Genomic DNA, 27,635 nt, shown 5'->3' with positions numbered 1-27,635 from the left:
TGCATGTAAGTGGGTTAGGAATACATCCAATGGAACCTTCCGAAATAGAGCCCAGAAAGAGGCCACAGTGGATCATGGCAAAGGATGGTCAAGTATCACAACACTACTGACATTACCACATGTGCACATACACAAGCACACATGAGTAAAACCTCATACTTGCAAGAAAGCAGGTACCAGTCAAAAAATATATGTTTGACAAAAATACTGAAAACTCTACACTAAAATTTAGGTTAAAATAACAGGGACCAGAGATGGGGGTGGGGGTGGGGGGCTAGCGGTGCACATACTATAACATGCTCCTTTCTGCTTCAAGAATTTGAAAGCTGGACTCCTTGGTGGTCCATCTGTTAAGAACCCACCTGTGGATGCAGGGGACAAGGGTTCAACCCCTGGTCCAGGAAGATTCCACGTGCCCCAGAGCAACTAGGCCCGGATGCACAAGTATTGAGCTCACATGCTACAGCTACTGAAGCCCACGTACCTTCGAGCCTATGCGGCAATGAAGATCCAGTACAGCCATAAGTAAATAATAATAAAGAATGTGAAAGCTACCTATTTTCCCCAATACTATCATTCTAACCACAGAGTATGTTTATTGTCCAATGGAAAAGTGCATTATAATAAATCAGATGAAATTTTTGTACCATTATCCAGAGTGATTTTATACCCAAAGATCAACAACACTGAATAAGCTAGTGTATTTAAAATAATTTATGGCATTAAAGAAGTCGAATTTACTTTAAAATGGTCCTTTTGGATGCAAAAAGCAAATAATGGAAGATGCAAAAAAAAAAAAAAGTAAAACTGGAGTACTGAAGTAACTGTAGTTTTATACTTCATTTCACCTAAATTGGTCAAGCATCCTCTACTCTCAGCAACGCCTGTGATGGGTTGCCAAGTTAGCCTGGACTTCATCTCACGAGTTTTTTCACTGCTATGATTCAGCAGTTGCCTGTTACTACCAAACAATCCCAGCATGGTCGAGAACACAGACAAACTACACTTCTGACTCTGGGGAGTGTATCCCCTGGCATTCACAGCTTAAACAAAGAGAGATACTTGAGTGAAGTTCAATTTTTTTATGCTTGAAAAAGGAAAGAACATTTAATGCAATAAGGGTAATTACAATGCTCTTAACCAAAGTTCCCAGAGTCTATGGATTCCCTCGAGTTAGTTGTCAAACATTTTTGGGAGGAATCCATACCTGGAGTCTAATTAAGAATAATGGATAAGTATTAGCTACCAGGAATGTATTTCAGAAATCCAGTGTTCACAGTGCTTCCACCTAGAGAATTTTGCAAAGGCAATTTATGAACACTAAAATATTTTCCTCATAGAGAAAGTCCACCACATGTAATGCTGTAAATTATATGATTTCCCCCCCACCCTTTACAAAGTATACCAAGTTCTGAAGTGATCTATAGGGAAGAGTAGTTTCTAAATCATCTCAAAGTCAAATATTTTCCCTTTCATCATCATTTATGAAACACATTGGTAACATAAACCTGACTGAATCAAACACATCAGAGTTAAGAGGAATGAGGTCCTGATTAAACACCTGGATCTCTTTAACAGCAACTTCAATATAATCATCAGTAACCACAGAGCTCTGGAATATTAAAAAGGGAATATATGATCCCAAGCAAAGGTTCAAATGAACACCTCTAGCGCCACTTGAGGTTTGGGGTGTGGAATTCAACGAACAGTAGACTACGGGCTGAAAACATATTTACATTCCAGCACCTGTCGCTCATTAACTGAATATTTGGGCAAAAAACTGAACCTCTCTAACTTGGGCTTCCTATCCTTGAAGTGAGGATAGCATTACTCATGTGGCCCAGTTCACAAAGGAATGGAGCAGCAACAGCAGCAGTGGAAGTAATAAAAAAGAGAAAGCAGTAATACAACTTTCATTTTCTGAGGGCTTACAGTGTGAGGTGAACTGAAAACCACACGATAAGGTGGGTACACCATTGTAGACAAGGAAGCCGAGGCTCAGCGAGAAGAACGCACACACGGCTGTACACGTGCTCCTGGCAGAATGTAAGTGTGAACGGCAACAACTCTGACTCCAGAGGCTGTGACCTGGTTCACATCTCAAAACGTATCCTCATGAGTCGTCTGATGAGGTAATGTTAGTGACTGCACCGTAAATGGCAAAGTGCCAGTAACTCAATGTGTTATTAGCGTAATTTTTTAAAGTTGCTAAAGTGGGTTTTCTGCTGAGTACATGTACTATTCTTAGCAAGAGCGCATCAACTCAAGAAATTAAGGAAAAAACACGAATGAATATGTAACTTGAGGCCTACGACAATGGAAAAGAACTTTAAATTAGACGTGACAGTTTGTGATGTCATTTTCTACACTTGCACATTCACATGCATCCACACCAAGACCCAACCCACAAACATCAAGTGTTTCTCAAGACACCAGAAGAAGCTGCTGCAATCAAAAAGCTGAGAGATGTGTTGTATAGGGGTCATGGCTCCCCAGCCCATGGTAGTGACCTGGCAGGCTGCTCATCGGAGGTAATTAGAGACACGGGACAAGCATGTGTGGCTGCAAATGGTCTGTGGCCAAGCTTCCCGGGACCTTCAGCACATGAGTGAAACTGAGGGTCAATAGGATGCTTCAGCCTCTTCATTGAAAGCCACAGACAATGATGGTGATCAGAAAAGCTAACCAAGGCATAGCAACCATCTCTGCACTGTCTGAATTATTCTAAGCCTTTGAAACAGAGGAAAGAGTCCATTCACCAAGGACAGGTAAACTGATTTACAGTTGAATTCACATGTTAGTTTGTTGCAAACATTCTTTTCCTAGAAACAGGTTCAATCCTGAGTGAAATGGAAAAGGCAGAAAATGCTGATGTGTGTACTTCTCTTCTCCTTTTCTGAGCTTGTCCTTACTCCTCCTGGTGCCTCTGTGCTGCCTCTAGCTTATCCCATCTCAGGCAGCATGTCCTTAAATGTTTGGGACCACCCTCTCCCTCCCCTCACTGTGTTACTGCTCTTTGTTTTTTTCTAGAAGAGAGGAAATAAACCCCCAAGACCAGAGTGTACAGGTGTCTGGATTAAACACTGCAGGATCTCAGGAGATGTTTTCACATCAGTCTCTTCTCAGAAATGCTCTCACCCTCATTCTGGATATGTGCAGTGCATAATCTGTACAACCATACTCAGCAGCCCTGTATACAGACCCCAAACCAGAACAGTCACAAAGAGTTTTATCCATTCATCTGTTCATTCACTCATTCAACTCATAAATATGTGCTGCATCTAGCATGTGCCAGACACTAATGGGTCTTGGACAAATACTAGTAAATAATAACGTATAATCCCTGTCCTCAAGAGACGTACACTCTAGACACATCATCAATGAGTAACATTACAGAGTAGAGCATGCTAGACTTGGGGGATATACAGGAAGGGATTCACATGCAGTCTTGGCATCAGCAAAGGGAAAGCAGGCCTTACCACGTTTGGGTTGATCTTATGTCGGAAGCACGTGATGTTCACGACATATGGCCAATCATCAGGTTCCATCAGCACCCCAGCAGCATGAGCACATGTGACGTGGAAGGAGGCCGGGCAACGCCCGTAGGAACACTGGATGCAGGCTCCAGAGACCTTCTTAACCCGGTGTCTGCAGAACATGCATTTCTGGAGGATTAAAACAAAGAAGACTGTCAATTCAAACTCTTAACTCAGCGAATTTCCACATTTCACAGCATAACAACTTTTAGAGAGGAAGAACACTGATGATATCAGCAAGGCCTGATCTCCAGGGGCCCTAGTGGTGAGACTGACTGTGGCAATACGAGCCACATACCTTCAAGGAGACATGCCAATATGGCCACATCCTACAAGACATATGCTGAAACACTCCTTGTGGTTAGGAAAGCCAAGCCCTTCTGCACATGCTTCTCCATGCTTAGAGCTGAGGGAAAGGCCCCCTGGTTGCTCCTGTAAGTCATCCATGAACACTGAAGCTATTTCTCTTTTACCGCCTGCATGGCGGGCTTTTCTGTACATCAAACAGGCACATATTCTCCTAAATTAGATGAGGTCTTCAAAAATACCCAAATGGCACACAGATGGGCTAAGGTTTCTATTTACAAGGAAATGTAAAGTGTTAAATGGGCCAATGTGGAAACTATAGCTCAAGTGTTTAATAATCCAAATCTTAACCCTTCATGACTGAAACAAAAATATGCCTCCCAAAGTGAGAAAATTGAAAATCACCCCAAAGGGCATAATTTTATTGAGTATCTATAGCTGACTATGCCTGAGAAAGAAAGAATGGAAATAAAAACAGCAATAATAATTACCACAATCTGAAAATTAAATTGCATACAATTAGCCCTAAACGTTATCAGTACATTTGTTATGAGAGATGGAATAAAATCAAATAGCTTCACTAATGCAAGATTTGTGAACTAATACTTGACAACTAGGAAAAAAGAGTTGTAGAACAATGTAGGATCAGGTACAGAAACCAAAAGAAACAGAATGATCAAAAAGCTCAACTTTTCTTTTATAGGTACATTTTCCTTCCTGAGACAAAAAAAGATACTTGCGCTCAATGCCCTTAGAGGACCGTAACATTTTATCACAGACTTGCACCAAACCGTGTGCGGTAAACTTCTAACTCTTCTTCGCCCTCACGTCTGATCAGCACCTTCAGTCTTATAGATTCTGCACCTTAATCTTATTCTGATTTCACTCTACTCATCTACACCAACTGCCACGATCTTGGTCCATGGTGTCTTGCCCAGTGTAATAATGGCCTCCAACTGGATCTCTTATTTCATGTCATTTTGATTCATCTTCCCAAAGAACTAAAATAAGACCCATTATAATGTGAATAAAAGCATTATTTAACATCTTGATATCTCTTTGGCAAATTCTTGGTATTAGGTTCAGTATATTCCTGGTAATTCTTAGTATTCTGGTATCTTTTTCTCAACTCCAACCATTCAAAATATGATGACAGGTAAAGCAGCAAGACCTCATATCAGAAACCCCAGGCATAATCAGATAATCTTTTAAGAGCCTAATCATACCACAGTGAGGTCAGTGTTTGAATAAACTCAGATACTGACAGATGTATGAAAGGAGAAATTATTTCCTATTTTACTAATTAGATAGAATCAAGAATAAGGAAGAGTATTATGACTTAGCTAATTAATGAATTGATAACTCCAAGCTTCTCAGCCTCTTTTACAGTTAACTTCCTGAATAAACAGCAACTCCAGAAAGAAGGAAGGAGACAGACAGTATACATTTAAGCTCAGTAATAACTCAATCCTTGGAATTTTGTAAGGGAAATGCCTCCTTTTCCAGGAAGACCGCATGGGGCGATTTCTAAGGATAGATCCATGATCCTTAGAAAGTCACCCCAACTGCAAACTATTGTAATACCATGCTTTAGAGGATGTTTATTTCATGGAGTTGGGAAGTTTGACCTAAACATTAACGAACTTCTTGCAGAGACAGAGGATTCTGGAAAACTTGGTAGAGGAGCCATTTTGTATGTTGCAGAACAGCTATATAGTACTTCCGAACCCCAGTTTCACTTTTGTTGTTGTTCAGTCACTCGGTGGTGTCCGACTGTTTGTGACCCCATGGACTGCAGCACTCCAGGCTTCCCTGTCTATCACCATCTCCTGGAGCTTGCTCAAATTCATGCCCATTGAGTTGGCCATGCCATCCAACCATCTTGGCCTCTGTTGTCCCCTTCGCCTCCTGTCTTCAATCTTTCCCAGCATCAGGGTCTTTTCTAATGAGTCAGTTCTTTGCATTAGGTGGCCAAAGTATTGGAACTTCAGCTTCAGCATCAGTCCTTCCAATGAATATTCAGGATTGATTTCTTTTAGGATTGACTGGTTTGATCTCCTTGCAGTCCAAGGAGTCCTCTCCAACACCACAGTTTCATTGCTTGCTACTAAACCAACTGTGCTTCACCGTGGCTGAAGCATCTGTGGCAATTTGACACCTACACTGCTGGGCTATGGAATTTAACTCAATAGGGTAAAGGACACATAAGACACTTTCTAGAATGTTGCAAATTAGAATAAAATTAAGTACTATGAAAGAAGTAGAAATAAAATGCTATATGGAATTAGAATGACCAGTGCAACGAGGGTATGCTTGGGGGCAACAGAAGGAAGAAGGCTTTAAAGAAATGCAACGCTGACTAGATCAAGATAGCGGACTTAGCCCCTGCTATAAACTCTCCAGTCCCAAACCCTAAATAAATAAAGAGATATGAAAAAGAATGAAACCACAACAGCACTAACTAACAAAAAATGGAGCACTTAATTCCAGGAACGAGAGCCTCAGTAAAAACTATTCCTAGGTATCTCTGTGGAGGCAGTTCTGGCAAGGCCAATACCAAGAGTAAAAGCAAATAATTAAAATTTATTAAAAATAACCTGTGGTGGATTCATTTTGATATTTGGCAAAACTAATACAATTATGTAAAGTTTAAAAATAAAATAAAATTAAAAAAATAATAAATAAATAATTAAAATCTTTCCCAATGGGTTAAAAAAAAAAAAAGACAAGTGACCCACTGCCAAGCCAGCTCCATGGTCCACCCTGCCCCCACTTATCACCAGTAGGTGAAGTAAACCAATCTGATCTGAACCCGAGTACTGTGAGCTGAGCTATCATTCACCAGTAGGACAAGTGGATTCTCATTTGGGCTAATAGAAAAAAAAGTACGCAACCAGAATACAATCATATACTTTAAAAATCACAAACACTTGAAGGAAAACAATGCCATGAACAAGAAGTGCTATACTTACAGAAAAGTTGGCCTAAGGAATCAGGTAATGGGAAACAGAAGATTAGTTAAGAGAGATATAGACATACTATGATAGAGATTCCAAACTATATTGCATCAACTAAACAAAAACAGTAACAAGTTACAGTTCTAAAATTAAAAATATTAAAAAAAACAAGATGTGTCGAATTCTGGAATGGATTCCAATGAAGATCAAATTAGCAACTGAAAGATGGAGCCCAGAGATTGTACAGAACACAGAAGAAAAGATCAAAAAGAAGGAAAATGAAACACAAAGGCTAAGGAGTATGGAAAAGAGATCCAGATGTTCTATTGTCTCTCTAAGAGGCATTCTAGATGAAAAGAAAAAGAGAAAATAACAGAAAAAATCGTGACCTGAAAAAAGACCCAACAAATAGGATTGGTTTTTTTAAATAACCTAAACACATCTTAGATTTCCAAATAAAGAGAGAAAATTCCCAAATCTTCCAAAGAATAAAAGAGAAAAATCAGATTACCATCAGATCTCTAGTCTGCAACAGTGAGTGCTAAAAGACAATGAAACAATGTTTTCCAATTTATAGAGGAAAATTAAATTAGGTCTACATCCAGCCTAATTTTCTTTCAAACATTAGGGCAAACAGATTTTTTCCCCCACAGTCAAGGATCAGAAGTATGCAAGAAGAACTAAAGATTAACCAAGAAGCTAAATATGTGGATAAATCTAAATGAATATGGACTTTATAAACAATAATAGTAATGTCCTCTGGGTTTGAAATACAAAGAGAATTTGAATAGATGACAATTGTAGCATGTATGGCAGAAGTGGTAAAAATGAAGTTAAATAAACATTTAATGTTCTAATGTTCTTGAATTGACTGGAAAAAGGTTAAAAGAGCCAAAAGTGGGGGGAAAAAAAAACCAGAATAAGGAAAAATAATAAATTCAAACAAAGACATGAAAAAGAAAGAAACAGAAACACAGAACAGGTGGAAGCAAAGGAAAAAAACACACTGGAAATTCGCAGAACTAAACCCAATCATTCAGTATGTTAAGTGTAAACAGACTAAATTTTATTTTATAGACTAGGGTGAACTTTTTCTTAAAGTGCCAGATAAATATTTTAGGCTTGTGTGCCAGTGTCAGCTGCAACTACTCAACTCTGCACTGGGTACTTGAACTGAACGATATGGGGATTAGGGACACCAACCCAACCTCTGCACAGTCAAAAATCAAGTAACTTTTGACTCACCCAAAACTGAACTAATAATAACTTACCGAAGCCTTAATGATAACGTAAATAATTGATTAACACCTATCTGGTATGTTATAGGTTTCTGCTGCTGAGTCCCTTCAGCCGTGTCCGACTCTGTGCGACCCCATAGATGGCAGCCCACCAGGCTTCTCCATCCCGGGGATTCTCCAGGCAAGAACACTGGAGTGGGTTGCCATTTCCTTCTCCAATGCATGAAAGTGAAAAGTGAAAGTGAAAGCAAAGTCGCTCAGTCGTGTCCGACTCTAGCGACCCCATGGACTACAGCCTACCAGGCTCCTCTGTCCATGGGATTTTCCAGGCAAGAGTACTGGAGTGAGGTGCCATTGCCTTCTCCGTTATAAGTTTATATATTCTTAAAATAAACTAGAGAAAACATTATTAAAATACTCATAAAGAAGACAAAATACGTTTACAGTACTGTACTCTATCCATACTTAAGATTATCTCATCTATTAATAAGAGGAATTGTTTGTTAATATCTACACCAAATTGTCTCTTATGATATGAAACACTGTAGATGTTAATCGTATCACTAACACTAGGCATCAAAAATTAAAACACAATGTTTAAAAAATTCATATTTATTTACAAGTATAATAATTCATGCATTAATAATGAAGAAGCAGTAATATGATTGCTTTATGACACCCTAGTGTAATGGGTGGGGTTTGTGTTTGGTCTGTGTTTGTGTAACACATGAAAAATTTTAACTTTTTATAATAGATTTCTGTATATTTAATGGTAATAAATGATAAAATCAACTAGTATCTACTAGTATCTGTGATAGTTTATGCATTCACGACATACCTAACATTTCCTTAATTTTTTCCCATATTTTTAAACTACGTGGTTCATCTGCAAGTTTTTTCAAATTGATGCAAATCTCCAAAAACTTTTACAATACATGTACTGAAAAAAAATCCACAGATACATGGACTACGCAGTTTAAACCCATGTTGTTCAAGGGTCAGCTGCAGTGTAAAAGCAGACACAGATAATCCACAAATGATGGGCATGGTCGTGCTGCGGTTCATGGGGTCACAAAGAATAGGACAAGACTGAGCAACTGAACTGAACTGATGGGCATGGTCGTGTTCCAATAAAATTTTATTTACAACAAGCACAGGCCCTAGTATCTGACCCCTGCAATAAGCCACAGGCACATATTTGAAGTGAGCTGTGAAATGACAGAATTATTATTTGATTCCCTGGTGGCTCAGATGGTAAAGCGTCTTCCCGCAATGCGGGAGACCTGGGTTCGATCCCCAGGTCGGGAAGATCCCCTGGAGAAGGAAATGGCAACCCACTCCAGTATTCTTGCCTAGAAAATCCCATGGATGGAGGAGCCTGGTGGGCTACAGTCCATGGGGTCACAAAGAGCTGGACACGACTGAGCAACTTCATGGATCTAACAGCAAGGTGGATAAAGAACAGACTGGTGGAGAAAGATACTGTTATGAAACCACAGGATGATAAGGACTTGGACTATAGGCAAGTGGCTATTAAGAGGAAGCTAAATGTTAAGTGTTTTTACTCTTATCCTTTGTTGACAGAGATTCTATATCCTCCTTTAAACAGAGCTACTCACACAAGGCCAGGGCTGGACACTGTCTGCTGTGGGAAAGAACTTCTCTATCATCTGCTTAAGTCTTAAAATAGAAGAAGGACGAGGTGACACCAATCTCTAGAGGGATGGGGACTGAAAAGAACTTGTGAACAGTAAGATTGCTGGGCACTTAAAAGCACAGAAGGTTTGGAAAGACAGGGCCATTCTTCCTGCAGTTCCTCTTTGAGGTGGCAGTGACCCACTGGGAAAGGAATGAGGAGCCAATTTCTGGAAAACAATTAATAAGAGGTTTGAGAAATTCAATGATGCAGCCTAGAAGGCCATCGCTTGGGGAGCTCCTGAACAAGCGGAGGAGGTGCTAATGTCCAAGGGAGACCAACACAGCATAGCAGGAAAGTGCTGACACAGAGGACCCTACAGAGTGACAATGATAAGGTGTCATCCGCCTTTACGGTTTTCTAGAAGGGATGTCTGGGGCATAAGAGCTGCTCAGTGTTTGTTGAATTCAACTAAATCTAAGCAAGTACATTTTGATCAAGTTATAAACTTGCTCATCTGTTTCTTCATCAGCGAAAAAAGATTCTACATATAACTATGCCACCAGAAATGTCAGAGGACTTCAGAATCACTGAGAGGCCTGCCTAAAACACAGATCATGGGCCCTACCCTCAGAGTTTCAGTGTGTCTGGGCTGGGGGTACTGAATTTGCATTTCTGACAAGTTGCCACTGATACTGATGCTGCTGACCCAGGGATCATACACTGGGTTGGAGGGTTAAAGGGTTAAGGGGTGCCGATTATTCCGAGAGCCTCTAGTATAAGGAAATTTAGGAGGTACAATATTTTTTCATCTATTCTGCTGTGTCAAGGGCTGAGAGAATCCTCAGGCGAGTATGATTTATAGAGGACTGTACTTTCTTGGGGGACAGGATTTCCATACTTATTCCAATGGCGTAGGCTATTAAGGCTCCTAATGGGTTGAGGAATTAATGAAGTATCTGGCAATGAGGCTTTGTGTATCATTAGATTCTTAGTGCACACATCCTGGCAAAGGGCATCAAAAAATGATGAGCTGTGAAGGAGTTAGAGGTTCAAAGCACATCCTCTTCCCTTTTCTTTTTTAATCTGATTTGTAATATGATTTCATTGTTGTTTTGTCAACTTTGTGATCCTTTTGCTTCCATAAATAAGCCTCCAAAAGAGGCACAAGTACTTTTAATTAGTATTTCCTAATCAGGCAAGTAACAAGCTGATATTACCTAATTTCTTTTTTCTTTTCCTTTCCAAAGATACTTTTGCCAGGTAACTCCACGGCAAGCTAACATTTCCAGTCCCAACAGGGAATCAAGTTGGACTCAATGGATATCACTATTGCTGCAGGCAAGTCAGAGGACTGAGGTTGAAACTTTGATTGTACTCCACATCCTTACATATATATTTTAAAACAGAAACTTTCTTTTCTTTTTATTCTACCTGTAAAATGTATGGTCTGCTCATTAGTACTCATTAAGTCAATCACTCATGTGCCAATAATGGCCAGCACTGGGGGAACACTGTATAATGAAGCCTAAGATCTACAGCAAGGAGCTTGCAACCCAGGGAAGGATACAGACAAGTAAACAACTCAAGCAGAAGGAAAAGCAGAATGTAAGAACTGTCATATGAAAGCAAGATTCAGAAGGGGCAGAGAGAGGAGTAGATTGTTACTGAGAGAAATCAGTTTACCCAGAGAACTAAAGAGTGGTTGGGGAAGGAAGGAGTGGGGAAGGTTGAAAACCGAGGTCTCCACAGTGAACTCACACTGCAGGTGTGGGCTGCTATAGTGAGGGGCAGCAATTCATATGCAGTCTCATGCCACTCGGGCCAGACAGAATTGTTCTGCTTTCAGCAGTCTAAGGATGTTATTAATACAACCGGCAGACATCATGAAATGATACAGTAAAACTCAATTCTGAATACTTGTGCATCAGCTCATAACATGGCGACTACTCTGCCTCTCCACAACCCAATCAAGAAAAGTTATTTCTACTCTTCAAGTTTGGAACATTAAAATAAACGGCTCACAATTTGTCAAGTGTGTTGAATTAAATCCTTATTTATGATATGTATCAGAAGCCATTTATCTCACTGCTTTTAGTTTGTTGAGATTCACCCCACAAAAAGTGAGATGCTAAGAAAAAGGCAAGAGCAGGCAAGAGGGGCAAGGACAGAGGGTGAGTTCGCCAGGCCAAGAGATGGAGCTAAGAAAAGCAGGCAGAGGTGGCAGGGATCAGACAGAGGCTACACTCACTGAAAATAAGCAAGGGAGGCATTGTTGGCCCCAGGAAACATTAAATAAGAATCACAAAAGGATTCTACAACTGGAAAGGCCACAGCAGTTCAGATACAAACTGACAAACTAACAGATGACTCTTGAAAAGTATTATGTCAACAGCCCAGTCACACATTTTTTTTTTTTTTTTTTTTAATTTTGGATCAGCAGAAACACCAAAGATCACTAAACAGGAATCTTTCGGAAGCATCTTTTAATCCCAGTCCTAGAACGCTGCACATAGTAAGTGCTCAATAAAGATCCACTGATTAAATGAAGGATTGTTTCCTTATTATACTGTAGGTGCTGTTGTCCAGTCACCCAGTCATGTCCAACTCTTTGCGACCCCATGGACTGCAGCATACCAGGCCTCCTTGTCCCTCACCATCTCCCAGAGTTTGCCCAAGTTCACATTCACTGCATTGGTGATGCCATCCAGCCATCTCATCCTCTGACATCCTCTTCTCTTTCTGCTCCCAATCTTTCCCAGCATCACGGACTTTTCCAATGAGCTGTCTGTTCGTATCAGATGACCAAAATATTGGAGCTTCAGCTTTAGCATCAGTCCTTCCAGTGAATATTCAGGGCTCAACTCCCTTAAGATTGACTGGTTTGATCTCCTTGCTGTCCAAGGGACTCTCAGGAGTCTTCTGCAGCACCACAGTTTGAAGGCATCAATTCTTTGCGTTCCGCCTTCTTTATGGTCCAGTTCTCTCCAGTTCTCACAAACATACGTGACCAGTGAGAAGATCATAGCCTTGACTATATGGACCTTTTCAACACACTGTTTGTCATTACTTTCTTGCCAAGAAGGATTCGTCTTCTAATTTCATGTCTGCAGTCACCATCCGCAGTGATTTTAGAGCCCAAGTGAAAGAAATCTGTCACTACTTCTGTCATTTTTCCCCTTCTATTTGTCATGCAGTAATGGGGCCAGGTGCCATGATCTTAGTTTTTTTTTTACTATTTGGCCTTAAGCTCTCCTCCCTCACCTTCATCAATAGGTTCTTTAGCTGATCTTTGCTTTCTGCCATTAGAGTGGTATCACCCACATATCTGAGGATGTTGATGTTTCTCCCGCCTATCTTGATTTCAGCTTGTAACTCATCTAGCTCGGCATTTCTCATGATGTGCTCAGTGTATAGGTTAAACAGACAGCCTTGTCATACTTTCTCATTATATATAACATGCCAGTTCATTCTTTTAGCTATCTCAGTATCTATTAAATATCTTCCATATAAAAAGCATTTTGAAAAATGCAAAAGGAGGTACATAAATGAAAAAAATGTGCTCTGAGTATTCAAGAAGCTTAATTTGGCATACAAAAAGAGCTGTGATAGAGTTCAGTTCAGTTCAGTCGCTCAGTCATGTCCAACTCTTTGCGACCCCATGGACCACAGCAAGCCAGGCCTCCCTGTCCATCACCAACTCCTGGAGTTTACTCAAACTCATGTCCATTGAGTCGGTGATGCCATCCAACTATCTCATCCTCTGTCATCCCCTTCTCCTCCCACCGTCAATTTTTCCCAGCATCAGGGTCTTTTCAAATGAGTCAGCTCTTCACATCAGGTGGCCAAAGTATTGGAGTTTCGGCTTCAACATCAGTCCTTCCAATGAACACTCAGGATTGATCTTTAGGATGGACTGGTTGGCTCTCCCTGCCATCCAAGGGATTCTCAAGAGTCTTCTCCAACACCACAGTTCAAAAGCATCAATTCTTTGGTGCTCAGCTTTCTTTACAGTCCAACTCTCACATCCATACATGACTACTGGAAAAACCATAGCCTTGACTAGACGGACTTTTGTTGGCAAAGTAATGTCTCTGCTTTTTAATATGCTGTTTTTCTAGGTTGGTCATAACGTTTCTTCCAAGGAGTAAGCGTCTTTTAATTTCATGGCTGCAATTACCATCTGCAGTGATTTTGGAGCCCCCAAAAATACAGTCAGCCACCGTTTCCACTGTTTCCCCATCTATTTACCACGAAGTGAAGGGGCTGGATGCCATGATCTTTGTTTTCTGAATGCTGAGCTTTAAGCCAACTTTTTCACTCTCCTCTTTCACTCTTATCAAGAGGCTCTTTAGTTTTTCTCTCTTTAGTGACAGAGTTATAGAACAAATTTATGGTTGCCAAAGGGAAGGATGGGAGAAGGGATAGTGAGTGAGTTTGGGATGGACATGTACATACTGCTACATTTAAAATGGATAACTAACAAGGACCTACTGTACAGCATAGGGAGCTCTATTCAATGTTAAGTGACATCTTGTATGGAAGGGGAGTCTGGGGGGAGAATGGATACATGTGTATGTATGGCTGAGTCCCTTCACTGTTCACCTGAAACTATTACAGCATTGTTAATTGGCTATATCCTAATACAAAATTAAAAGTTTTTTAAAAAGAACTGGGCAAAAGTATTGCCATGGTCATCAAAATAAGCAAGATGAAGGAGACATGGAAGGAGACATGGAAGGAGACATGGCTGGACTAGCAGAACAAAGGAGAGACCAGCATGTGCACCTGAGCAGTTAGCTACCTGCACCCCTGCCCTTCACAACACTCCTACTAAGAAAAAGGTGTCATGGAGGAGGAAGTTCACAGCCACAGAGGTATACAAACACAGGACAAGGGAGGAGGTACGATTCCACTTGGATGGCTCAGGCCAGGTGGCAGGATGCTCAGACAGCTGTGTGCACCACTCTCAACTGATGGCCACAAGTCACAAAGTCCAGGCACCACTGGATCAGTTCCTCAAGTTGACTCCTGGAAACTTGTAACAAAGTACAAAGTGGGTTTCTCCCAAGTGAGAAGTTCCCTGTAATTAATTTCAGAGGCTCAGTGCAATGCTCCTGCAGTAGGTCAGATGCTGTCTTGGAGGTGTGGAGGACGTGCTGCATGCTGGCTGAGCCTGCAGTGGCAGTGGAGACATGGTGTCCCCCACATGGCTCTGAGAAACTGTCCAGTGGGTTTCAGAGAACTGGAGGAGTCAGCAAGAGCGGGTGGACTTTGAGCTCGCCTTGAAAGACCAGCAGGTTTCAGCCAGTCCACATGCGGTGGGATGGAGAAGAGGGGAGGATGTTCTAGACAAATGTCACAAAGCTAAGAGGCGGGGAGACTATGAAGCAAAACTGAGTTGAGAAGTGTGAGCACAGCTAAAGGATGACAGGCTGGAAAGGCACAATCTTGGAGGGTCTTGGACGGTACCCTGATATAAACTGCACTGTTACTTGCCAAGGTGAGAGAATGATTGTGGCTTAGTAGTGGAAGCTACTTTTTAGATGGAAAATAGGTCTACTACTATTTTTTACAGTTCTCTGTGTGGCTTTAGCAACCAAGCAAGTCTCCAGACGAGCCCACCCAGGAAGTCTGAACAACCCTGGGCGTTAAGAATGCCTGTTGCCCAGGCATGACTATTCATCCATCTTTCGCTCATTGGGGATTGGACAAATCCTACTCGTCTTGTTATCAAGGGCCCCTGGCATGCACACAGACTAAATCTGGGAAGTGCCTTGACCAGACACCACACTCTCCTGTCTTCCCTATGTGGACAGTATTTCACAGTAATTAGAAGCACACACCAGCAAGTCAGACAGACCTGGTTTTGAATCTAGCTCAGCATAGGCACAAGGGCTAGTCACAAGAATGACAAAATAACATGGCCCGAACAAACTGAGGTGGAGGGATGAGAAGTCATGTCCCTGAAGGTCTCCTGCCCTTTTCCCACCACCCCTGCAGCAGAAAACAGAGCTTCCCCTCTGCACTTACTACCTGGGCGGTGCAGAAAAGCCAGACCTATAAGCAGCATTGCAAGTAAATTAAATATTAAAGGTAACATCACAATCTCATGTTGAAAGAGGCACTTCACTGATAGTATAAAGCAGCATTTGCTGAATCACAGAATAGGCAATGTTATTTATGCTGAGAAAAATCAATCACTTATCATTTCTACTTCTCTAACAGTCTGTTTGAGCTCATACTTCAAGTTTATTTCAGATTTAAAGGGCAAAGAGGGCATACAATTATAGCATATAAAGAGCTTTAGAACAAATCTTATTCTGAGTACTTATTGTCACTAAACATCTTTCAGCCGACGGGAGGGGAAAGCAAGCCTCCTAAACCACAAAATCAACATTGTGTAAGTACTTCCGTATTTGCATTTCTATTTATTTTCATGTTAATATGAAAGAGCACCTGTTTCCTAGAGGAAATTTCATTATTTGAAATTATTGTTTACAAGAGATCAGACAGGAATTCTTACTCTCCTCGAATAAAGCATTTAATTGAACTCAAAATTACTGAATTATATCCTTTAAAAAAAAAAGCACTGCTCTTTCTGGTACAACGGGGTCCTGCTTAGTCACTAATGTGTCCTCCCCACCCTATAAATCTACACAAATTTGTGAGGTTGCCTGTGACTTAGGAGAATCTTCACCCTGAATTAATGTTGGAAATGGTAATAAATTAATCATTTATTTCTCCATGTTAAATCTAAAAAGAAAACACAAATTTCCTGTTTGATATAATTTAGGAAGGCTGGTTTTTACAAGCTTCCTGCTGTTTCAAGGACAGACAAAAAAAAAAACTTTATTTATTATGAATATCAGATATGACTTGCTATTGGCATTATCAAATCAAGGACTAGGACGTATTTTCTATTTATTTCTGGCCCTGAGCCTGAAGGCCTAAAGATATCTGACAGGAAAAAAAAAAAAAAAAAACCCTAAATCAAAGATAAAGACTAATTATCCTTAGCAATATTTGTTTTGAGACAGTGTAAACATTCAACACTATGAAAGGTTGCAGGGTTGTTTTGTTCAAGGTTTTTGTGAGAGAGGTGTGTGTATGTTTCTGAAATGCCTGTTTCTCTGTATATTTACTGAAATTGTGTTCACTGGTGAGGTCTGAGAGGAACCAGTAAAGTCATCTTCCATTCACTAATCTGCAATGAAGGAATTGGGTCCCACAAGCCATGTTTCAATTGCCTCTCTCATCTGACTTCCCACAGGCACTTTTTTAACAGTTTAAATGAACATTTATCTATACTCCTGCTGAATATACTTATCTTGGTGAATGGTACTTATTTCAATGGTTGGGAAAAGGAAAAATAAAGAGATCTCATGATTTTTCTTTGATCATTACACAAGGCAAGACGCTGGGGTATGCTTTCTGCCCTGAACACCAGAAGCTGCCCCAACACCCCTGAACACATCTGACCCTTGTTAGGAACTGTCACCCAAGAACTGTTCTGTCTGTGGCCTGCCCCAACCTCTTTGCCTCTAGTCTTTCAATTATAGCAGCAGCAGACGACAGTGAGAAAATTTACGCTTAAGTTAAAATACCCTGGAACCATGTGTCCAAATAAAACTGAGGAGGGAAGTGATGAAAAGCTATTAGGTCAACGTGGAGTAGACGTGTCACAGGTGGTCTTTCTGAGAAAGACCCTCTCCCTCTCTGGTGTGGAAAACTGCAGCTCTGAAAAGAGCTGGGTCAGGGTACAGACCTCTGTGTAAACACTGTCCCTCCAGCGCCCATCTCTTCTGCTTCTGGATGAGAAATTGCCTCGCAGTGGTGAGACAAATGTGGGGTTTCAATCTCAAGTGGTCAGTTGAAGGAATAATTGACAAAAGGCAGTCTGGTCAAAGGTTTAGGACTGAATCCTAACCTTGCACCCACTGTGGCCTCGTACTGATTTACTAACCAGGATATTGCTTCTGGATTATTTAGATAGACTTCCTCTAAAGTGTCAGTCGCACAGTCATGTCTGACCTTTGAGATCCCATGGTCTGTAGCCCACCAGGCTCCTCTACCTATGAAATTCTCTAGGAAAGAATATTAGAGTGGATGCCATTCCTTTCTCCAGGAGATGCTCCTGACTCAGGGATCAAACCCGGGTCTCCTGCATTATAAGCGGGTTCTTTACCGTCTGAGGCACCAGGGAAGCCCAGACTTCCTCTGAGGACTAGTAAATGGTCAATATCTTTTCCAGTGACCTATTTGTGAGTAATCTCTTCAAGCTTAGCTGTTTTACTGCTTGAGTAAAAGGGACAACCACCACTCCTCATGAAGCCATGCTCAGGGTTCAAAGGAGTAACATATACAAAAGATCTCTCAGTCCCCAGGACACAGTAAGAGCCAAGCAAGCCTACTCCATCTGTTCCCAAACCTTACTACTCTTGAACCCCAGCCCAAAGCTTCACAGTCTAAAGACAACTGAGCCTCCTCCTTCACCCAGATAGCAGGGACCACAAGGCATAAAGTTCCTCAACTGCCCTGTCTGCCCCTTCATCTTCAATATCAAAATACTGATGCTCACAGTCATTTTGACACTATATAACTACAGATTTGCCACATCTTATTATTTATTGCACTGATTAAAAAAAATTACATTATCATATTACAAACTAACTTTGAAATATTTTAATGTGTACTTCAATATTATTGTTTACTCTAAAATCCTACGTATTTTTAATATTTTAAAACATTTTTCTGAAGAAATATCCACAATCTTTACCAAAAACTGCCAAAAAAGCCCAAGAAACAAGAGTTAAGGACCCTTGACCCAGAACAATTAAAAATACCCCAAATCATCATGAATGAGCACAGTGATTATAATCACCACATATTTCAGTGAATAAGCAAAAATGGGAAACATCGTAATTATTGGAATCCTAACTTTTTGTTGTTGTTGTTGTTTTACTGTTTTTACAGTAATAAAAATTAATAATAGGAAAAAGAGTTCAACTTTTTGTCTGCTAACATTTCAAAATCAGAACTGGCAGATTTGCTCCCACAGTGAACCAAAGACACTGTGACACTGTGTACGACCTTCAGCTCCCCTGTCTCTGCAACTAACCATGAATGGGTCACAAAAGGTGTACAGCTGCAAGAGGAATAAAGTAATTCTACTCATGCAGACTGTCTTCATGAAAATAACAATACCTTATCTACATTATCTACAATGGTTTTGTCATGAAAAATTGGCCAAACAAATTCAAACAGGTATTAGACTGGCCCAGCAATTAACTCTTCAACCAGAGTGTGGGAACATTAACTTGAATGTTAACTTGAATGTACTCTGAAAAGTACATTGCAATTCAAAGTAAACATTTTTCAGATGTGGGCCACATCTTGCTTATTCTTGGCATGGCTTTTATAATAAGCTTTTCATTCTCCATTTCTTAATGGAATTTTCTCAATATTTAAAAAATTCCATTTCTGTGAGATCCTTTCAAACAGAACAGTGAATTACCAAAGCAGATGTGTGAAAGAACTCTGAGACATTTACTGCTTCTATTATGGCTCCCTGGCAATTGTAAAACCAAAGTGTGTCCATCTTCTATCACTCATGTTACTTTTTTAAAAGATGAGGATGATCCAGTTCATCCTGAAATTCATACCTCCATTTCCTTCCTTTGTATGAAGAGAGAGCTCCTCCACTGCTCCATGCAACAAGATCCCATCGAGCTTCAGGGAGTAAAAGATAAACCACTTTTGTCTAATGGTATATACACATAATGGGCTTCCCTGGTAGCTCAGAGGTTAAAGATCTGCCTGGAATTCAGGAGACCTGGATTCAATCCCTGTGTCGGGAAGATCCCCTGGAGAAGGAAATGGCAACCCACTCCAGTACTCTTGCCTGGAGAATCCCATGGAGGGAGGAGCCTGGTAGGCTACAGTCCATGGAGTCGCAAAGAGTCAGACACGACTGAGCGACTTCACTTCACTTCACTTCATATACACATAAATTACAGTGCTACAGTTTTGAGACCAAAGCGGTGCTTTCCAAAGGTAAATTATTAAAAAAAAAAAATTTATTCTTTGGAACCCCCTTCAAATGACTCTAGTCAAATTAATGCAAAATGAGGAAGCACAAAGAATAGTTCAAGGCCTCTAGTTTTCTTGTACTACAGGTAAGATTTGGGGCTCGTTTCAGGCTCACACCCATCCTGCTCCCTGTGAGAGGAGAGGCACTAAGGGAGACTGCAGTTTGAGCTCCAGTTCCCCCACTAGGAGACAGGATACCTAGGTGAGTTCCCACGTGTCTCTGAGCCTGTTTCTACAGCTGTGTTTCACAGGATTATTGTGGGACTTAAGGGGTAATGGGGACAAAAGTGCTCTCTGAACACAAAAGGCTTTGTAACATGGCCATTGTTACGTGCTCTTCTAGTGCCCAATGAAGTAAAAGCAAAACCTATAATATTGCAAATGCTGTCTGGAGCGATGGCATCCATAAATCACTATTAAAAAAAAAAAAAAAAAAAAAGATTGTTGAAGTTCAACAATTCTTTCATAGTTTCACTTCCATTTTGTATTAATGTAAATGTTGTTCATCCTCTTTTAATTAACAGCTTTCTTATTGATTTATAAATACATTTTTATATTAAAAAAAATAAATAAAAGATGAGGAGGGGAAAGAAAAAGGAAATAGTAGAATGTGATAATGTATCAGTTCCTTTCCAGGTTCCCACAGCAAAAGGCACAAAAGCGTGAATGTGTGATGCAAATAGGCAGAAAAGCAGATCGCACCAGTGATCAGGGGATTACACCACTGAGGAACAAAAAGAGTGATTTTTAAACAAATCGCCACAGAAGATGTAGCACCATTTGCTGAGCCTGTGGCTCAGCCCTGTGTCAGGACAAACATCAACAACTCTTCTCAAGCCAGTCTGTACCGAGTTCCCTGCTCAGCCTCTCACAGCACCACGCGACTGTATTCTGCTGCCAATGCCGTCCCAGTTGTGAAACAACATGTTGATTCTTCAATCCTGGCTTCCCATTTCAATGGTAAGTGTGATGACCACAGCTTAACTCTTTACCACCAGAAGGGGCTTTTCAGATTTATGGGGTGGGGGGCACAGAATCATCTTACAAGATCGAGGGTTTTCATCCAGGACTTGAAGTATTTTCTTCATTTTTTTTCCTGCAACAGCCATGTTTAGTCAACAGTTTTTTAAATCATGTATCTGTTCAGCAGTCATCAAAATATAAGAAACTAGACATCTAGACTCACAGACCCTTCTTCAAATACAGGGAGCATATATTTCTTCCTGAGGGAAAACTTTTTTTTAAATGATCTTACATTTTTTAGGAAAACAAACAGAACTCAACAACATCTGCATCAGAGGGGTAGGAAATTCATTCTATTCTATTGCTAGACTTCCCTATTCCTCTTAAGTGAATTCTGATCTCTACTTTGGACTTACATTGGGTTAAAACCATCCCAACGAAAGTGACAAACTGCATGTTTCCATTGAAAACTACCCAAGACCCCCAGGGAAGAGTCACCTGTTCAGGTTCCCTTGAAATATTCACGAACTCAGCAGAGGATGAGACTAAAAACAGAGCCCCCAAGCAGGAGAGCTATCAAGCTCAATGACAGTCTTTTTACAACTCAGCCCACCTCTTCATAAAAATGCTTCTATGTCCTACCAGAATTATACCTTATCTTGCAAACTTTTACCTAATGAATAGGAAGAAGAGGTACTGTTAATTCTTTCCCTTGCGGGTCAAGTGTAGTTATCAGCAGCCATATAAAATCATGATGCTGGGTTAATATTATGGTGTGTGCCTATTTTTTTGGAAGTGACAGTAGGGCACACTGGATATGAATCATAGGAAACATGAACCCTTTACCACTAAGTCAGAGAAAAATATACTTAGGAACTTATTATCTGTCGGGGGAAAGTGGACACACCACACATCTCAAAGTCAAATGAAAATGGTCCACTGTACTGACCCTCCTGTGGTACGGTTGAAGAGAACACCATAAGAAAGTCCTTTCCAAAGCCATTCTCCATTTGACCTCACCAGACATTAATGCAAAGAAAGCTTAACTCTTCTGAAAACATTTTAAACCTGATCAAATTAAAAGCAGCACCGAGGGATTATTTTTTCCTAGCAAGAACCCACAAGCAATTTACTTGACTAGAGGAAAAATGCAAAGAAATCCTTTATCACAAAATAGCTTCTTGAATCTTTCCACCAATAAACCTTCCATCCATCCAAGAATGACTATCCTTTCTGCTGATAACACGCTGTGGAGATAAATTTTTTTTTCTATAAAACCCCAAATGATGTTTTCAAATAAAATAAAAATAAAAATACTACATGCCACTGTCAAAAAATGGTCCTAAGAAGAGGTAAATGTCATTTTAAAGGCTGTGTGTTAAAATATTTAGTAGAAAGAATCTACTTGTCAAGTTCCTACAGAAAACTCCAGAGGTTATAAGTACATCTATCAAATTTTCATCTACCTTGGGGCTGACCTACTGGGGAAACCATAGAAAGCCTGGCCTTGTGCTACAAGGGAGCTGGAGATTTAGAGTTCTGGTCAATAATGGGGTCACTATCAAGTACAAAGATGGGGCATGACAGAGTTTCTGCAGTGATTACCCAGTGAAGGCATACTGGTGATGGCAGCTGCATTCTGCTTTAAGCCACGGTTCAAACTAAGGAAATGAACCCATGTGATGGACCAGCAAACTCCCTTATGAGAATTCTGACCTCTCACTCCAAACCTAGCAAAGAAGCACCCATCAAATATTAGCAAAAGAAAGACCAAGCCAGCAAAACATGGGAAGCATTTTTTTTAAAAGTCTCATTTAAATAGCTTCCATATCCTACCCTTTGGGAATTATATTAGCTAACTTTATTTCAACAAGGAAAATTTGGTTTTAAGGAGCTTATGGGAGCATTTAACTTGGACTGGAAAGGTTATTTGCTCAGTGTTAGGCTAAAAGCCAAAATCCACTTTTAGCCAGAGAAGATTTTAATATTATACCTCACAAGAGTATTGTGTCATGTGAGCGGACGGCAGAGATAAGCAATGTAGCAAAGTTATGACTTCCCCCAAAGACTCATTAAAATGTATTATTAAGTAAGAAAAAAGTTTAGAAAATCCAAAAGGAACCTGTCTGTACTATCTCAGAAACTGTAAAAATTCTTTCCAACTTATCACTTCTTTCACTCTACCTCCTCTACAAATACCACTCTGTAAATACTGTGAAGAACTCCATCCTGATGCAAAAGAGGATGAAAAATGCCTTAAAGAGCAACTATGACGCTCTGATATGATTTTGTCTTTAAATGTGTTACAAAGGAATATATGATGAATTCCAGGGACTATAAAAAATAATAAACTTTGTGAAGAGGCCATGATATTTTTTAAGTTATTCAACCCACAGAATAAAGTATGTTAAATTAGAAACATTATTTTGAAGAAAAATAGTAATTTTTCCCCACTTTAATTTTTATAATCTGAAATTTTAACAACTCCAATATTTTTCTTTTTCCTTTTTGTTTTGGTTTTTAACTCACGTCAGATTGTTTCCCCTTCATTAATTCTTGGAAAATTTCTGCCACCTCTTCTATTATAATAACAATAATAATGACTTCATTTAAGTCAAGCAGATGAGCTTTAGGAAGCTCACATGTATCTTCTTATCCTTCCTGCAAGAATATGAAAGCACACTTGCAAAGGCGTTCCAAGCTGCTATGGAAACGACATTCTTTTTTCACAATAACAGTCCTCCCAGCTGAGAACTGCTGGCACACAAACTCCCAATCCAAACTCATTGACAGCTTGTGGAGTGGACAGATGAGGCGTGGAAAATATTTTAAATTAGTTCATTTATCTTGCTGAGACACAGGAAGTGGCAACAAATTTCTCACATAGAAGAAAGGCTAGAGAAAGACAATGCAACCCTAGCAATGTGTAGCAAATTCAGTGCATTAAGTCAAACCCTTTGAAATAGTCCATACTGCCTAATAGCCACATCTCATATTCTGAGGGACTTTTTTTTTTTTAACAATCAAAAGATCCAGAAGAATGGCTAGAAATCACTGACTGCTTCTGACTTTTTGATGGACTCAAATTTTGTTAAGTCAAATAGATTTTCACTGATACCAGGTAGATGTGGGGCCAATATTAATTCTGCTTAACGAATCTAGAAAATTGCAATAAAGCACTGAAAACTCTTAAAGAGGGCTCAAAAGTGGCACACCTTAGGATGAGCTAGGCAAAGGTGATTTAAGAAGACAATGTGAACCATCCCTGAAAGTGAACAGACAGAACGGCCTTGGTTCTAGGTCCCCATTCCATGGCTGACACCCAGGAACTTCTAGCTTCGTGGTTCCCTCCCACCTGAGTCTCTGCCACTGCTCCGCTTCCACAGCTTCAGGAGTCCCTCCAAGAAGGACAGGCCAGGGGCTTCGGGCATGGAAGTAAAAGCAAGTGGACACAGGCGCCAAACACTGGTCCTGGGATTGGCTGCACCAGCATCACTGGGAATCAGGGGATTGTGTGAAAAATATGGGCCCATCCTCCCTACAACTGGATCTTCCAATTCACAGGTCTGAAAAAGAACCCAGAAACCTGTACTTTTCATACACACTCCCAAGCCAGAGAAGGAAATCACTGTAATATTCCCAAATCCTTCTGGAACTAGAAGCAAATAATTCTTGAAAATCTATGTGCTCCCCTTCATAATTTTAAGTAGATACAAAAAATTTCTCATTGTAACTTTAAGTTGTGGAAGTTACAAATCTGTGAATTAAACACTGACATTTAGAAATAAAATGCACACCTCTAAATACTATGGTGATTTGATGCCTCCATCAACCATTTTAAAAAATAAAAGAACAGGCTCTTTCTGAACAGATTTTATAGCATTACTTATTTTCTTTAAACTTATATTACCTCTATTCCACTTTCCCCACAGAATTTTATCTGAAGACAAGATAGATTTATGTTCAAAACCCTTTTATTGACCACTCCACCATAATTCTGCAGGAAAAAAATGCATATTAATTGAAGTTTAATTTTTAAAAATTTCCTATGATAGGCTTTAAATTTTAAAAATCTGATTGAATAATTACACTTTTTTTCAGTTTATAGCTAATTAGAGCTACATATACTACAATGTGGTAATTACCAAAGTAAAAAAGTAAAATTTTATTGGATATTTAGTTCCTAACCAGGTCTATAGATGAAGACTTCTTAAGTTAGCTTGTATAAATACAGAGAATATCACACACTGCTAGTGATACATGGCCAGTGTCATTTTTTAATTATATTTTTCTTTAAAAAATTTCACCTTAATAAGTGGATAGGACTGGAGGAGTTTTGTTGCAGCAGTGTTTCTCAGTTCTTATGAGCTCTTTCTTAGCTAGCATTCATCACTATCAGCTGACTTCCTCTGGGGAGTCCTTCAATTTTGTCAAAAGCAGAGAAAGGGAGCTAGCTACCTGAATTGCAAATAAGTCCTTGTTACCCAGTCATTACATTCATTTCCTTTATCAAATTTACTAAGACCAGTGTTCTACATCATTCCTCTGTTTAGCATGCCAGAGCATGCTAAATACGCTCAACACAAGCGAAGTACCATAGTTTAAGATAAGAGACAGACGGGAGACAAGGAAGAGATGGGCTGTAAGAAGGACAGGAGACTCAGCAGATGTGTAGGTGGCAGGGTCTACAGGTCTGCTCTGGAGCAGATCAACTTCAAATTAAAGTGTGAATTATCCCTGTGCATGTTCTTAAAAAGGATACGTGGGGATGTGGGCACCTGCCAGGTGATCTTGCAGTTCATGATCCCAGGAGTCTTCTGGTACAGCGATAGAGTTATCCAAGGTGAAGAGCACCCTGCAGCAGCTTGGTTAGGAGCGAGGGCTGAGAGGGCAGGGCCCAGAGCAGTTTTTACTTCCCCAGGGCCACATGGAGGCTGGCTCAGGAAGGGACCAGAGCTAAGAAGTAGGGTGAGTGTCTCTCTCATAGCAGCCTATTCCAAAGTACATTCTACCAACTTCTCCGTCTCCTCCAGCCTCACTTCCACTGAGAAACACAGCACAGATTGTGGATGAAATTGTTCCCATCTGTGACAGAGGCATATTTACTCAACAGAGTGATAACTACTCTGACACCAGGGTTGCAGCAATCAATGTATGTAAGAGGACACACAACCAAAAATCCTGTGCGACCGAATTCAGAAATTCACAATTAGGGCCAGTGGAGTTCTGAAACACAGGAAAAAATATCTACAAGTTTTTAAAACTTTTCTGCTTGTTCTTGGGTTCAAATGTACTAAATGTGAATAATGTTTCTAAATGAAAAGTATTAAAAGAAAGAAAAAGAGAAAAAAACAACCAAGTTCCTCCACTGCATGCTCTATTCACTTCAGGAGGGGTTAATGTATAAGCCCGGTGGGGAGTACATTTTCTATAAATGCTAAAATTATCTCACCATGCAGTCTGAGAGGAAAAATACAACAGAAAAAAAGTGTTTAAGCCCACACTCCTATGCGCAGAGGAGGAAGTGGGACCATAACCCTAAGTTCTGCCTGTCTGTCTCTAGCAGGAGCTTTCACTATGATGCCATCTTCAGACAAAACTAAATGTCATCCGAGGACCTGGAGCTGCTGGAGGGTCAGCCACCAGGAGTCCACATTTTACAGTGTAAAAGTCAGGTTAAGCATCGGACCGGAAAGAGCCTACCCCCCACCTCCCTTTTTGGTTGTTCCCCTTAGTTCTCTCTAAACAACTAGACTTTATTCGAAACAGCTTTCAACACAGCCTCATTGGCTCTTTTGGAACCAGGAAAGGAAAAGGTAAGAAAAATCCTGGAACGGGAATTTTAGAACCGAAAGGATCCTTTATCTTAGAAATGAAGAAACTGAGGCCTAAAGCAGATGAGCCTGGCCAAAGTCACACACCCAGGGCCAAGAAGTCCCCAAAGACAGGGCTCTCTTCACCACACCGCTCAGAGCTCTGCCCTCCACAGCTCCTGCCCCACTGGCTTCTCTCTCTTCTCTGACCCTCTTCCTTCCGGCTTCAGGGACCTTGAATATACCACTCCCTTAATCTGTGTAACTCCCCCTCACTATCCCTGGCTTCTTCTTAGCTACACCTAATCACCTTCAGTTCTTAAATGCCATCCCTTTGGGATCATCCATTTTTTATTCTCCAAGTTAGGTTAGTCTCCATATGGACATTCTCAAGGGACTACACCTCTTCTAAGTAGTCATTTTTTAACATATCTCTCTTCTTAGATCTAAGAGCTGCAAGAATATTGAAACCAATAGGTTCTGGTTCATCTTTATACATCCTTATGTATAAGCCCTTATAAGTAACTGCTTAGGACCTAGAAAATGGTAAATACTCATTAAATATTCGAAAATAAATTTAATAAGTATTTACTACATATCAGAAACTGCTCTGAGGGTAATAAATATTCTATTCATTATTTACTTAATTTATTCCTCTAAACTCCATGAGATAGGCAATAGTAATATTCCTATTTTAAAAATGTAGAAACTGAGGCACAGGGCAGTTCAGAAACTTCACCAAAATCATACAGTTCATAAGGGTTGTGGCCCTCGGGATTACGGTGGTTGCTTTATAAAGGGTCATAGAGACCTGCATAACAACTTAACATTTGGAACAACTTTTAAAGAACAAGCTATGAGCACAGTGGGCCCTGATAAAGGACACTGTGTGAGCATTTTCCCAAAGCATATGGTAACAGACTCTGTATTAATCATCTTTCATGCTCCATCAGCAACAATCTCCAAAGCTTCATGAAATGTTTGTTCCTTGTGCGTGCTGCATGCTGGCTGTGACTCTGCTGCAGGCCTTTCATCTGGGCCCCAGGCTTGAGGGGCACCCCTGCCTGAACCACACCGGTCCCACAGATGGGAAC

General features: G+C 40.3%; 1 protein-coding gene across 4 annotated transcripts in view; it reads right to left on the bottom strand.

The window, feature by feature from the left end:
- The window catches only part of KDM4C (lysine (K)-specific demethylase 4C), a 411,252-nt gene that overhangs the window by 61,993 nt on the left and 321,624 nt on the right, over positions 1-27,635 (bottom strand). For all 4 annotated transcript variants that reach the window (XM_010856980.1, XM_010856981.1, XM_010856977.1 and 1 more), the window contains exon 19: positions 3,480-3,665. In XM_010856980.1, the coding sequence (XP_010855282.1) occupies positions 3,480-3,665 (186 nt within the window). The remainder of the gene's footprint in view (positions 1-3,479; positions 3,666-27,635) is intronic.

Source organism: Bison bison, unplaced genomic scaffold, assembly GCF_000754665.1.
Source record: "Bison bison bison isolate TAMUID 2011002044 unplaced genomic scaffold, Bison_UMD1.0 scf7180017864376, whole genome shotgun sequence".
In the NCBI taxonomy this organism is placed as follows: Eukaryota; Metazoa; Chordata; class Mammalia; order Artiodactyla; family Bovidae; genus Bison; species Bison bison.
The sequence above is the reverse complement of the archived record's forward strand: the minus strand, read 5'-3'. Positions and strand labels throughout refer to the sequence as shown.